Source organism: Tursiops truncatus, chromosome 1 (assembly GCF_011762595.2).
Source record: "Tursiops truncatus isolate mTurTru1 chromosome 1, mTurTru1.mat.Y, whole genome shotgun sequence".
Taxonomy (NCBI): Eukaryota; Metazoa; Chordata; class Mammalia; order Artiodactyla; family Delphinidae; genus Tursiops; species Tursiops truncatus.
The window spans coordinates 68,811,765-68,825,295 of NC_047034.1; the positions used below are offsets into that span (position 1 = coordinate 68,811,765).

Sequence of the window (13,531 nt, forward strand, 5' to 3'; positions counted from 1 at the left end):
GTCCCGGGTGTGGAGGAGAACCTCGGATGGGGGCCTCATGTGTCCTCAATTGGGTTGGGGTTCTAATCTGGGAAAGTGGGCATCTGGGAGACTGACAGAAGTTGGGTCTGGGGTCAGGAAGGCCCAGGAGCGGGGATGACACCCCTGGAAGAGGCAAGGGAAGTCCTGAGGGGGGTCCAAAAGAGAAATTAGGGGTGGGGTCGATAGCGATTGGAAATGTGATCTGGTGCTGAGCAGAGGAGGTGGGGAGAAGGGCTGTCCCAACCTTCTTCCCCCTCCCATCGGTCTGGGGCCTCCATGGGCTGGGGATTGTGGGATGTGATGTGGGAAAACCATTGGTGAGGAGGCCAGATAACAGGTTATGGTACGCGTTCTGCCTCTGACCAGCAGGGGGACAATGTGTAAGTCACCTAATGTCCTGAGCCTACAAGTCCTTGTCTTGTTACTGGGGCTCTGGGTCACTCATAGGTACTCAACAAACATTTGCAAATGAATGAATGAATGAATGAATGCAGAGGGTACCAGATTTGAAAGTCCCTGGAGAGGGATTGGGACTGTCTAGCAGGCCTGGGGTTCCCCAGGATGGAGAGAACAAGGGTCATGAGGGTTGAAAGGGCAGCAGGCCTGGGAGGAGGTATGAAGATGATGTCTGGGATCCCATGAGGAGGGTGTGGTCCCTGAGGAATAAGTGAGAGGGGCAGAGGATAGGTGTTGGAGCCTTGGGTTACTGGAAATAACCTTAGAATTTCTGGGTGAACACCTGGTGGCAAAGGAGTCTCTGATGTACCTGTGGACACACTTCATGTTCAGAGGTCACACTGCTTTTCTGGGACTCAGTGGTTCAAATTCAGGGTCCCCAAGTCAGGATTTCAAGAAGAGCCTTGTTAATTATAAAAGAAACAAATCTCCCACAAAGAGCATTTATGCATTTTACGATGCATGTTTATCTCCAGCTTTCCTGAGTGATTTACAGGCCCAGTGCTGTGTGTGTGTCTCTGAGGGCCTAGCGTCATACTTGGCATCTAAGGGCACACAGTAAATGTTAGTTCTCTTTTTCTCCTGTTTCAAAAATGTCATATTTCCAAGTCCAAATTCATCAGTGAGTTGCACCTGGGCTAGACTTGTGGGCTTTGGCTCATGCAAATCAGGGACTCCCCACTCAAGGGCCACTCAAGGAGGGGTTTTGGTCTGTTGACTGAGCCCTTCTGAAGTCCCTTGGACAGGACTGGGCATATGAGCACCTTTGAGAAGCAATGGGTCAAGTTAATGATCTCTGCCCTTCTGTGAGACCAAGAGTGTGTGTGTGTGTGTGTGTGTGTGTGTGTGTGTGTGTGTGTGTGTGTGTGTGTGTGTGTGTATGGTGCTACTTACTAGCTTTTGAGAGTGTTTGGAGGAGTGGGGAGAGGTGATAGTTGCGGGGAGGGTCACAATGAGGCAGACCTCCAGGATTCTTACAAAAACAATGAATACCATCCCCCAGAAGGAGGGACAGGGCCTCAGTACTGAGTAGCATGTCATCTTCAAATGGTACTCCACAGATGGCCAACCCAGTCTTATTTGAGGAAAGAGGTGACCTGAATGTATCACTCAGTGGAAGGTAAGGTACCTGGTTCATGGGCATCCCCACCTTCTTAGTAACCAAAGTCTACAGAAAGCAGGAAGAATCAGGCTAAGAGCTCAAAGCCTGAATTTGCCAGCCTGCGGTGAACCTATATGCAAAAGAGACACTAGGTCCCAGGTGGAGAGGACATCCAGGAAAGGACAAGCCTTTGTCTTTGTTCAGTTGACAGGTGTTACAGTTACGTCATGGAAATTCCACACTGCCCTGTTCCAGCCCTGTTCAAGATCTGTCTTGTTGGATTTGAGCTGAACATCCTGGATCTCGGGACATCTGGCACTGCAGCTTTTTTTTTTTTTTTTTTTGCTGTACGCGGGCCTCTCACTGTTGCGGCCTCTCCCGTTGCGGAGCACAGGCTCCAGACGCGCAGGCCCAGCGGCCATGGCTCACGAGCCCAGCCACTCCGCGGCATGTGGGATCTTCTCGGACCGGGGCACGAACCCGTGTCCCCTGCATCGGCAGGCGGACTCTCAAACACTGCGCCACCAGGGAAGCCCGGCACTGCAGCTTTTTAAGGGCTGCACTCTCTGTGTTCAGAGTCAGGGCACCAGGTCCACTGCTTTGTTTTGTAGTCAAATAAAAATAGTTCCCCCCTCCCCCTGCCCCAGTCATAAAGAGAGTTACCTACTCAGTGCAGAACATTATTCAATACAAGAAACACCTTAAGATGCTAATACTCACATGAAATTACTGTTAAACATTCTTGTGAACTTTCTTTTAGTAACACATTCTGGATGAATACCCTTCACATGAACATTTTTACTGCTGTACTTCCATGTTTCTTATAATCTGCTTTCTTTAACACTTAATATGGGGACTTCCCTGGTGGTCCAGTGGTTAAGAATCGGTTTTGCAATGCAGGGGTTGCCGGTTCAATCCCTGGTTGGGGAACTAAGATCCCACATGCCGTGGGGCAACTAAGCTCGTGTGCCACAATTAGTGAGCCCGCGTGCCACAAGGAAAGATCCCACATGTGGCAACTAAGACCCAACGCAACCAATAAATACATATTAAACAAAAAAAAGAATTGAAAGCAGGGACTAGAACATATATATAAACTTAATATGTTAGGGAGATCATCCTGTATCTATAACGGAGTGAAAATCATCTTCTGAATGACCAGTTAATCTTTCTGCATCAGTCTCTCCCAGAGGCCCCAGCAATGGCTGAATTCTTGTAAACCTGGGATGGAATGGTATTTGAAGAGACAGGGAGTCAGCTAGGTCACCAAAAGGAAAATATCAAGGCAGAGCTGGCATCTTTTTCTGTCCCAGTCCTCGTCTTTGCCGATCATCCTTGTCTCCTCAGCGGTCTTTCCTTACCTTCAAGAGCTGCCTTGGGAATTCCTTGGTGGTGCAGTGGTTGAGAATCCGCCTGCCAATGCAGGAGACACGGGTTTGAGCCCCGATCTGGGAAGATCCCACATGCCGTGGAGCAACTAAGCCCGTGTGCCGCAACTACTAAGCCTGTGCTCTAGAGCCGCGAGCCACAACTACTGAGCCCGTGTGCCACAACTACTGAAGCCCGCGTGCCTAGAGCCCGTGCTCTGCAGCAAGAGAAGCCATTGCAATGAGAAGCCCGCACACCGCAAGAAAGAGTAGCCCCTGCTCGCCACAACTAGAGAAAGCCTGCGTGCAGCAGTGAAGACCCAGTGCAGCCAAAAATAAATTAAAAAAAAATAATAATAAAATAAAGCTGCCTTCCACCAGGGAAGACTAGCCGGCTTCTCTCTAGGTATGGCTCAGCTTCTTGGGGATATTTATTTGGTCATGCAAGAAATAAAACCAGCCCTTCACCTCCTGAAAGAACCTCTTGCCTATTGCCTCTAGCCCAGAGGGATCTAACTTTCCATTTCTGCTTGGTTCTTCATTTTTTTCTAGTACTTTTACACAGTGACCTCCTTAATCCTTCTTGTTGCTTTTGGCAAAACTGGTTATTCTAACCCTGGTGTAAGGCTTGTGGCTTCAAAGTCAGCATTTCCCCAATAAGGTTTTTCAGCCACCCAACCCCAGAGCTCCAGGCTTCCTTCTGCTCTGCCCCGTGGCCGCTTTACTGTGGTCATTATCTGTTTTCCTTCCTATGTTCTGACTTCGAGGCTCAGGCAGTCGAGTATCTCTTGTGCGACTTCCTTTTGATATGGGTATCAAGAGCATAGGAGAGAAGCGATGCAGTCCCAGCCCTGGAGGAACCTATAGTCTGGTGGACACCCAAGGCCAAGGGAAAAGCTTGTAGGAGCCCTTGAAAAGAAGCAGGAAAAAAAATGCAAAACAACAATAATGCTTTCCATCTGTGCTCCGAAGCCCTTTCTCATACATTATTTTCCACAGTGCAGAGCACATCCGTGATATGGAAAATGTGGAGTGGTGGCATACTCGGGAAAGGCTTCCGTCTCAATCTGGCCTGCAGCCCCCAAGAGGTCGTCTTGTTTGGCTTCATTCATTCATTCTTCCTCAAATACATATCGAGCTCCTACTACATGCCAGGCACCTCTCCCCTTAGTTGTCTACAGAATTCACGCCATCTCTCATGTTCCATTGCCCTCCATCTTTTCTGCTTATTCCCAATGCTTTGCCTCAATCCCACCTATAGTGGTTTCTGTTCATCTCCTCTTATTCTATTTTTGGTGGAAAGGGGAGCTGTTGCTCCCCAGTTACCATATAATAACCCTTCAGAGTCTGTTATTAGGCATCCTTGGGGCTGCCGTATTTACCTTTTAATGAAGCCGAGTTTCTCTGCTCTCCTATACGGGGGCTGACCAAGGCTGTAAAGGGAGGCGCCCTCTGTAAGCCTCCTGCTGGCTGTGCCAGGCTGGGAGGGAAAGGGTGCACACAGCAGTGCCCGTTGTGTGGAACAGAGCCAGCTGGAGAATAATCGCCCGATTTAGTGTGAAAACCTGATTCAGGTGGAACAGGTGCTGCCGGGGTGGGAGGGTGTCTGTGTGGTCATGGCAGATCAGAGAGAACTTTCAAAGCACACTGTCCAGTGTTTAGTGACCTGGAATGCGTCTCCCTGTCCACCGTGTCCTGTGGACAGCTGCTCATTCCCAGGCTTGGTAGACCTGACGTGCCCAGTCCATTCCCCCTAGGTGTCCCAGATCAGAGAACTGCGGGAGATGTGGGCTCCTCCAGAGCGAGATGTGAATCAGCTTTAGATGAAGCCTGGAGTTGTCCTGCGGTCCTCACAGAAACTGCCTCCTGGAGATAGACTTCTCCTCTTGGGTGTGAGCTGAAGCTGGACTGACCTTGGGGAAAGGAGGTTGTATCAGTCAGGTTCTTGGTTATAAGCAACAGAGCCAGAACTTGAATTTAAGGAGAAGGGAATGTGTGGAGAGGATTTTGGAGCGCGCACAGACTTCACACCAACGCTGGGCAAGTAGGCTTGGAAAATGAGAACAAAGGAGGCACTGCAGCCGGAACCCAGGCCTAAATGACAATCCAGAAATGGTCTGGCAAAGACCCTCGATGCACTGTGGCACCTCCAGCACCGGCAGCTTTACTGTGGGCAGTTGCCACTGGTACCCTTATCAGCATTGCCCCAGACACGGGGTGTGGCTGCCTCTGTCAGAAGGGGTTTCCATGTTCTCCTTCTTGCATCACTAGTTCCCTATTTATTGTCAGGCTTGGGGTATCTGATGGCTCAGCTAGGGGTCCTTTGCCCAGGCTTGGAAGACAAACATCTAGTGTTTTCAGCTTCTACATTCACGGATGATCCTTGTCACTCTCAGCTCATTAGATGGGGAACTCCCCCAATCTAGAAAGTACTGGATGCTTAAAAGCTGACTAATGCACATGAAAGGGGTCCTGGGAGTGAAAGAGCATCACGGTGGATGCTCTGAACTGGTCTGCCTAACTGTAGCTGGCAGCTGTTACAAAACTGAACCACCCGCCAGCAGTGGGGGAAGTGCTTTTCCATCCTGCATGCCCTCAGGTCCCCACCACAACCTTGTGAGATGGTGGGGACATGAAGGAGGGCAAATAGTAGTGTCAGTTACGAAGGAGGTTTGGCACTCGGGCTGAGGAGTTTGGAGGTGAAGAGGACACTGCACATATCTGGGCAGGAAAGCCCACGTGGCCTCACAAGACTGTGCTTGTGGAAAACTAGAACCGAGCTGACACTGAGATCATCCTCCTGCCGTCCTGTGTCCTTTCTCCTTCCTTCCCTGCCGCACGGCGTCTTGGCCGTCTTTAGCTGGGGAGCCTCAGGAGTCCTCACTGAGCTGGTGTGCCCGCCTCTGCTCCTGTGGGGTGTCCCCTACATTTCAGGGCTTACCCAGGGGCTTTCCCACATGCCCATCCAACATCCCCCCAGCACGGGCTGGCGAAGTGTCTACCTTGCCCGGGGTCCAGATGGCACTCAGTACTGATGACCCCAACTCTCTGCCTCTCCCTGCAGCCGTTAAGCACAGCCGGCATCCTGAGCTCCTCCTCTACCACTTCCAACAGGTTAAGGAATAGGCCTTGCTATCGGACCAAAGCCCTGAACTCCGAGGTGGATGAGAGCCTCTTCGGAGCTATCAAGGTAACCCTCACCCAGCCCCTCCAGGGAGCGGCCACTTGGAGGCAGTGACCCAAACTAGCATTGCTCAGGACAAAGCTAGCTCTGGGCAGGCCACCCCCTCCCAGGTAATTCTCAGACTGAAGACCGGGAGGGGTTCTGAGGCTCGAGTGCACGAGCTCGGAAGCCTAGTGGAGCCCAAGCAAACAGGGCACCTGGCTTCCTCCACCATGAAATCCTTAGGTCTTCACAGCATTTAAAAATCTGTTATAACGTTGAAGGGAGTCTCAGCTGCAGAGCACTCAATATTCGCTCTTTGCTCAGTGAGCGCCCCGTGATGGTAATGTTTGAGGGCCACTGGCCCAAGCTTGCAGATACAGACCAACATAATTACCCCTCCATCGGAGAACAGCATCAGAGTGAAAAAACACAGAATCAGCCTTCTTTCCCGGTTGCTCAGCTAAAACAGTTACTTTGGGCTTCCCTGGTGGCACAGCGGTTGGGGGTCCGCCTGCTGATGCAGGGGACAAGGGTTCGTGCCCCGGTCTGGGAGGATCCCACATGCCGTGGAGCAGCTGGGCCCGTGAGCCATGGCCGCTGAGCCTGCACGTCCGGAGCCTGTGCTCCACAACGGGAGAGGCCACAACAGTGAGAGGCCCGCGTACCGCAAAAAAAAAAAAAAAAGAAAATACAGTTATTTTGCTTTGGGAAACAGGCAGGTGTTTGTTTGCAAATGTCATCCCATCTAAGAGGCTGACGACTTGAGAAGGAGAGCCAGAGTGTAACTTGGAATAACCTTGGTACACGTGATGTTCAGACGGTAAGAAGGAAGAGAGGCAAGGAGAGAAAGAGGATGAGACATGGAGAGAAGGGTGGTGAGAGATCGAGAGAGGAGAGGGACGCTGCCTGTATGTTATCTAGTTGTTAGAGTAAATGCTAAGAGCTCTCAACACAAGGAAAACGGTTTTCTCTATTTCTTTAATTTTGCATGTATATGAGACGATGGGTGTTCCCTAAACTTATGGTGATAATCACTTCATGATGGATGTAAATCAGGTCAATATGCTGTACACTTATACAGGGCTGTATGTCAACTATGTCTCAAGAAAACTGGAAGAAAAATAGAAAAAGAGGCAGAAAAAAGCGAAAAAGAAGAAAGATACCAGTGGTGGTGTGAATACTAGTGTGAATAGCTCTGGCTGCAGGCACACTGGGGAGACGAGAGTTGACATCTACCCTGCCCCTCACTCCCCTCACTGCGGACAAGAAAGAACTTTCCAGAGTGTTCCAGATGGGCATCTTTATCCATTTAGAAGATGCCCACTCTGCAGCAGTTTCCTATTGACAAGGGAAAGAATCAAAGCAATGCAGTTTCACTTACAGACGTGTCATTTATTTGTTTTGAGTCCATGGGGAGTCTTCTAGTTAAACTGAAGATAGATTTGGAAATGGCCGAGTTCTCCAAGCTTAGTCTTGCTGACTTGCAAGAGTGTGCAGGCAAAGTAATGCCTATTCCTGGCCTGTTCTTTGGCCTTTTTGCTGGGTGAGAGTCCAGGAAGTCTCCCAGCCCGGCAATTGGGGGCAGAAGTGGCCTGTGGCCTGACTGAGTTGTGCCACTTCGAAGCAGAGATGGGCACCAGGTGGCAGCAGCACTCCAGGGACGGGTGTGCAAAGCGGGATTCTCCAGACAGGAAGGACCTCCACCGAAGCCATGCCCCTGCCTCTACTCAGGACCACAGATACTGCATTCATGACAAATGAAATTCTCTCCTGTGTTCAAAATTTCCTGAAAAGTGATTTCATTTTCTTACTATGTTACTCCTTCATGGTCAGAGCATTTTTTAAAAAACCTCATATATCTAATTTGTATTTGCCTTGCTGAAATCTGATTCACTGACTCCCTCATCCCATTAGATTTAAGGGCAGGTCTCCACCAGGGCCATTTAGCTATTTCTAAATTCCTCCATATGGCTTTTTTGGGGGATGAAAGTAAATGAATCATTAGAAAGGATTAAAAATAACAAATATCATAGATTAGATGAGTCTGTAACAAATTGTATGCTTCAAACCCACAGCGTGGTCAGGAGAGCTAATTATTTTTTCTTTCGTAAACCACAGAGGGAGGAGAACCTAGAGACCCCAAATTTTCATTCCTGATGGTTTTAGGTTAGGAATGGACGTATGCTAGCAACCCTCCCCCCGCGCCCCCATCCCTCTGGGAGTATCTGTACAAGGTATAAAGAAGGCTTGCTCTCAGAAGAGTTGGTCGGTACAGAGCACATCTGGCCATGTTCAAGGGCAGAGTACCCTGCTGCTCTCAGTGCCCTGGCTACTCTTGGTGGTCCTGCAGTCTAGGCCCCAGCCGGCCTCCTCTGCCGCTGGATGGGGTAGAAGCCCCAGGAGAGGGGAAGGCTGCACTTGAAGTTAGGGCTGACCAGCAGGAAGTGTGGTGACCAGCTTTTAAGCTGTCCTTCCTGACACCACAGCCTCTGACCCAGAGCGACGGCCCCATCGTGCTGCTCCGAGATAAGCATGCCATTCGGAAAAATCTCACTGCCCTGGGTTTGGACCACAAGCCAGAGACCGTCCAGCTCATCACCCGGGACATGGTCCGGGAGCTCATGTGAGTACCTAGCGCACAGAGCCTTTCCGCTGAGGACCTCTGCGTAGAGATGGGGAAACCCACCTGGTCTCATTCTGTCATTGCGGACCCCACCACTTTCCTATTCATTTCCCCCCTTTCGTTTCTTGGTTCTCCTTTTTCCTCCATTTTGGTTTCTTTTGTTTCTCCCCACCTTGTATCTATTACTGCCATTGCCCTTGATTCCCAGCTTCTTTCTCTTCCCTTTCTTCTGGCTGCCTTGGGTCCTATGGGGCTGGTAGAGGGGAGGTGCTTAGGGGTCCTCTCTGAGCCCCCATTAGAGCACTTTCCCGTTGGTAAAGGGAAATGTCCAGATGAGTCACTTCCTTTTGGCTGCATCAAGAATAGGAAGCAAAGGGAAACTGACCAGATGCCTAATTAGCCCCTTGGCTTCTTGCCAGGCTCTGAGGCCAGAAGAGGAAATTCCCAAGGGCTCTTGGGTTCCTTTGGGATTAGCTCAGCATGGCTTCCTGACTGGAGCAGCCCCCTTGCTTGGGCCCCTCCTGTGGGGTTTAGGCCCAGCTCAGCCATGTGAAATGAGCCAACACCGTCACTCAGTGGTTTAGCTCTTGTGCTCGTGCTTCATTCTCCAAACCATTCTTCCTACTCTGGCTCCACTCACTAAAAACTTGAATTCCCAGAAAATGCAGCCTGTGTCACAAGCTGGGGAGGCTCGGCTGGGACACAGCTCCAGGAGCACTGTCTGGTCAGCTCTGGCATGAAATGGCCAGATGTGGTAGCAGCCCTACAGGTACTCCTGGGGCCCAAGACATGTCTCCTTCTTGGACTGGTCCATCCCTAAAAAACACTTTGGAGGGGACTTGTCAGGGCTGCTGAGAGCAGCGTGAGATGCTGCCTCAGATTTAGATCACTTTTTGTTATTCCACATCCCAGATGTTTGGGGCCACGCCACCCAGTGAACCACAAGATCTTGGCTAAGCCTCAAGTCCACTCGCTCATTCGTCCACCTCCTGGACACCTCCCCTGCACCCCAGTTTTTTTTTTTTTTTTGCAGTACGTGGGCCTCCCACTGTTGTGGCCTCTCCCGTTGCGGAGCACAGGCTCCGGACACACAGGCTCAGCGGCCATGGCTCACGGGCCCAGCCGCTCCCGGCATGTGGGATCTTCCCAGACCGGGGCACGAACCCATGTCCCCTGCATCGGCAGGCGGACTCTCAACCACTGCGCCACCAGGGAAGCCCCCCCCGCACCAGTTTTATTGGAGGAAGTTTAACTTCCTGCCTCCTAGCCATGTACCTGTTAAATCGCCTCACCCAGAAGCATCTTTATCCCCACCCCTCTGCTCCATCTTTAATGTGTGTCATTTGTTTGTAATCTTTATAATTATCTATTGGTTTGTTGAATGTGCTGGGCAGCTAGAAAGGTCTGTAGACATGTCTCTGACTATTGTTGATCAGAGAGTTTAATTAATATTTAGGTTTCAAAGCTTCTCTCTGGGCTGGATGCACAGGGATGCTATTGTTTCTCACTGGCATCCACTTCATCCTTGTCTGGCATCCCCTTGCTCTTTGTATGTCATCCTTGAGGAATCATCTATTTTAAAAGTTTAATTCAACAACTTTATTATGAGTCCTCAGTCTGTGCCCAGCACTGTGCCAGACGCTGGGCTGCCTGTGGGGTTAAGACAGAGTCCGTATCCTGGAGGAGCTTGTGAGCCAGCAAGGGAAACAGAAGTTGCCCACAACACTGGCAGGGAGAGCAGAGGGAAGGAGGTGGTCTATGTACGTATACATGGGGGAGGGTCATACACGGCGACGCAGAGAAGGTAGCATATGAACCGGACCTTTTAGCAAAAGTCCTTAAACTGTCCCTTCTTTAGCCCGTGACGCTACTCCACCCTTGCCTGGGACCACTTTTCCCCAGTGGACCCGTTGCGCAGTTGGCTGTCTCTCCTGCCCTTGCCCGAGTCCCTGCAGGCGGGTGGGCAGTGATGAGGGGCAGGGAAGAGAGCCGAGCAGCCTGCAGTGTGGTGCTGAGAGCTTGCCCTTCGCTCCCCTCCCCTCCCTAATTTTGTTCAATCCTTGTGTCAGCATCCCCACCAAGGACCCCTCCGGGGAGTCCCTTATCATGAGCCCTGAGGAGTTTGAGCGGATCAAATGGGCATCCCACGTGCTGACTAGAGAAGAACTCAAGGCCAGGGAGCAGGCCTTCAAGGAGGAGAAGGAAGCCATTGTGGTAGCTACCCCCGTCCCCCATCTATGCAGAGGGGGGTTGAAGAGAAGGGCTGGGGAGAGGCCGGCTTCCCACAAGACTGGGAGCTCTAGTTATGGGACCCTGAAATGGGGCGTGAACGTACTAAAGAGGACGTGTTGTAGAATTAAGAGTGGGTGTGGGGAGGAACCGCAGGGCGGCGGGAAGGGTGAGGAAGCCAGGCTGAGAAACCCCTGGGCTCCGACAGTGCGGTGGGGTGAGGCGAAACTCATCTGGGGTCAACCGTGGCAGCCGGGCTAGTGCCCAGGGCACACAGCACAGGCAGTAACCCCCCACTAATCCCGACGTGGCTCCCATAGGACGCAGTGACCACACGCAAGAAGATCATGAAACAGAAGGAAATGGTTTGGAGGACCAGCAAGAAGCTCAACAATCTGGAGGAGGTGGCCAAGGACAGGGCCCAGAACCTCCTTCAGAGAGCCAGGCAGCTGCGGATGGAGCAGGAGGAGGAGCTGAAGGACGTGAGCAAGGTGAGCTCTCCCTTCTCCCTCCCTCCTGCTATCTCTCTTTCTCTCTCTCTTTTTGTTTTTTTAATTTAATTTATTTTTGGCTGCATTGGGTCTTCATTGCTGTGTGCAGGCTTTTCTCTAGTTGTGGTGCGCGGGCTTCTCATTGCAGTGTCTCCTCTTGTTGCAGAGCACGGGCTCTAGCCGCCCAGGCTTCAGCAGTTGTGGCTCACGGGCTCTAGAGCGCAGGCTCAGTAGTTGTGGTGCACGGGCTTAGTTGCTCCACGGCATGTGGGATCTTCCCGGATCAGGGCTCGAACCCGTGTCCCCTGCATTGGCAGGTAGATTCTTAACCACCGCGCCCCACCAGGGAAGTTCTATCAAGCTTCCTTTTTTTTTTTTTCCCCTTTGGCCGTGCCACACAGCTTGCGAGATCTTAGTTCCCTGACCAGGGATCAAATCCATGCCCCCTGCAGTGGAAGCACAGAGTCTTAACCACTGGACCGCCAGGGAAGTCCTCCCTCCTCTTATCTCTTATTCACACACCTGACAGCATGGGCTCCAGCTGGAGACAGGGTGCAGGGGTGAAAGGTCAGGGTCTGGCCTTGGCAGGGGAACGGGGTGGAGAGCTGCACTTGCCACTTGCCTGCTGTGTGACCTTCGGCAAGTCACTTGCCCTCCCTGAGCCTCACTTCAGTTGTAAAATGAGGGTGGTGAAACTACTTAGCAGAATTATTGGCAGGATTAAATATGTTAATATATGGGAGAGGCTTTGCGAACTGTGGGTCGATAAATGCATGTGAGGATGTTACTTGTATCTTTATCCGGCTAGTTCAATTCTGGCCACATATGGTGGTCCCAGGCAATTGGGTTCTTTTTGTCGTGTTCAAAGTGCTTCCCTTAGCTGAGAGCATAAAGACCAGAGGCTCATTGGGAATTCTATTGTGTAACTCAATTGCGTGTGGTTCACTTCCTGGCCAAATGAAAAATGCTGACTCCCCAGCCCCTTCATCTACAGTTTCTGTCTCTCAGGTAAATCTTCTCTACTTCCTTTTATTTTCCAAAGCTTTTACTCCATAGTTCTTATTGATGGCTCATGGTTTTTCATTCCGTTATGTGTCATGTTGGGCTCTTCTAGTTTAAAAATCTAGTGGCTTGGCCTCTGCAAGAATGTTTGTTTCCCCGAAGTGCAGAGCAGCGGGTCTTCGCTTGGGGTTCATGGGTCTCTAAGGGGGGACCATGAACTTCTGAAGTTTTATGGAAATTTTGTGTGTACAGATGCAAATGAATTTTATGGAGGAGAAAGCCCATAGCTTTCATTATATTCCCAAAGCGTGATCCATGACCCCCCAAACACTAAGATCCAATACCCTGAAAGACGTTATTGTTTTTTTTTGTTTGTTTGTTTTTTTTGCGGTACGCGGGCCTCTCACTGTCGTGGCCTTTCCCGTTGCGGAGCACAGGCTCCGGACGCGCAGGCTCAGCGGCCATGGCTCACGGGCCCAGCTGCTCCGCGGCATGTGGGATCCTCCCGGACCGGGGCACGAACCCGTGTCCCCCGCATCGGCAGGCAGACTCTCAACCACTGTGCCACCAGGGAAGCCCCGACACTATTGCTTTTCTGGGCTTGTGAGCACACTCAATAGGATTCTGCTCCCATTTCTCCCCGCTCCCACTTCCCTATCCCCGTGATGCATTCCCCCGCATCCTTACTCCCAGGCCTAGTACCACAGCTTTATTTCCCCTCCCCAGATCATCCTCAACGCTAAGTGCCACGCCATCCGGGATGCCCAGATTCTGGAGAAGCAGCTGATCCAAAAAGAGCTGGATGCAGAGGAGAAGCGGTTGGATCAGATGATGGAGGTGGAGCGGCAGAAATCCGTTCAGAGGCAGGAGGAGCTGCACAGAAAGAGGCGGGAAGAGAGCATCCGGTAAAGAGATGGCTTTGGCACCTTCCCCTCTTAGTCATTTCCATGTGTCTTTAGGTCCATATAGCCTTGCAAAGGGGGAAGACATGAGAAATGGTCATTATCCTCCTCTGTTATTAGCTCAAAACCTTTACGGAGTGATTCAGAGAACCACAGAACTTCTTAAAACTTA

General features: G+C 51.1%; 1 protein-coding gene across 13 annotated transcripts in view; it reads left to right on the top strand.

Annotated features, from left to right (window-relative positions):
• The window catches only part of CFAP45 (cilia and flagella associated protein 45), a 43,338-nt gene that overhangs the window by 14,872 nt on the left and 14,935 nt on the right, over positions 1-13,531 (top strand). For 4 of the 13 annotated variants that reach the window (XM_033856622.2, XM_033856594.2, XM_073805676.1 and 1 more), the window contains exons 2-6: positions 6,011-6,136; positions 8,599-8,735; positions 10,805-10,949; positions 11,285-11,455; positions 13,184-13,362. In XM_033856622.2, the coding sequence (XP_033712513.1) occupies positions 6,011-6,136; positions 8,599-8,735; positions 10,805-10,949; positions 11,285-11,455; positions 13,184-13,362 (758 nt within the window). Of the gene's footprint in view, positions 1-3; positions 6,137-8,598; positions 8,736-10,804; positions 10,950-11,284; positions 11,456-13,183; positions 13,363-13,531 lie in introns of those variants that run through there. The other 9 variants (XM_033856632.2, XM_033856659.2, XM_073805679.1 and 6 more) reach the window with 5 other exon arrangements.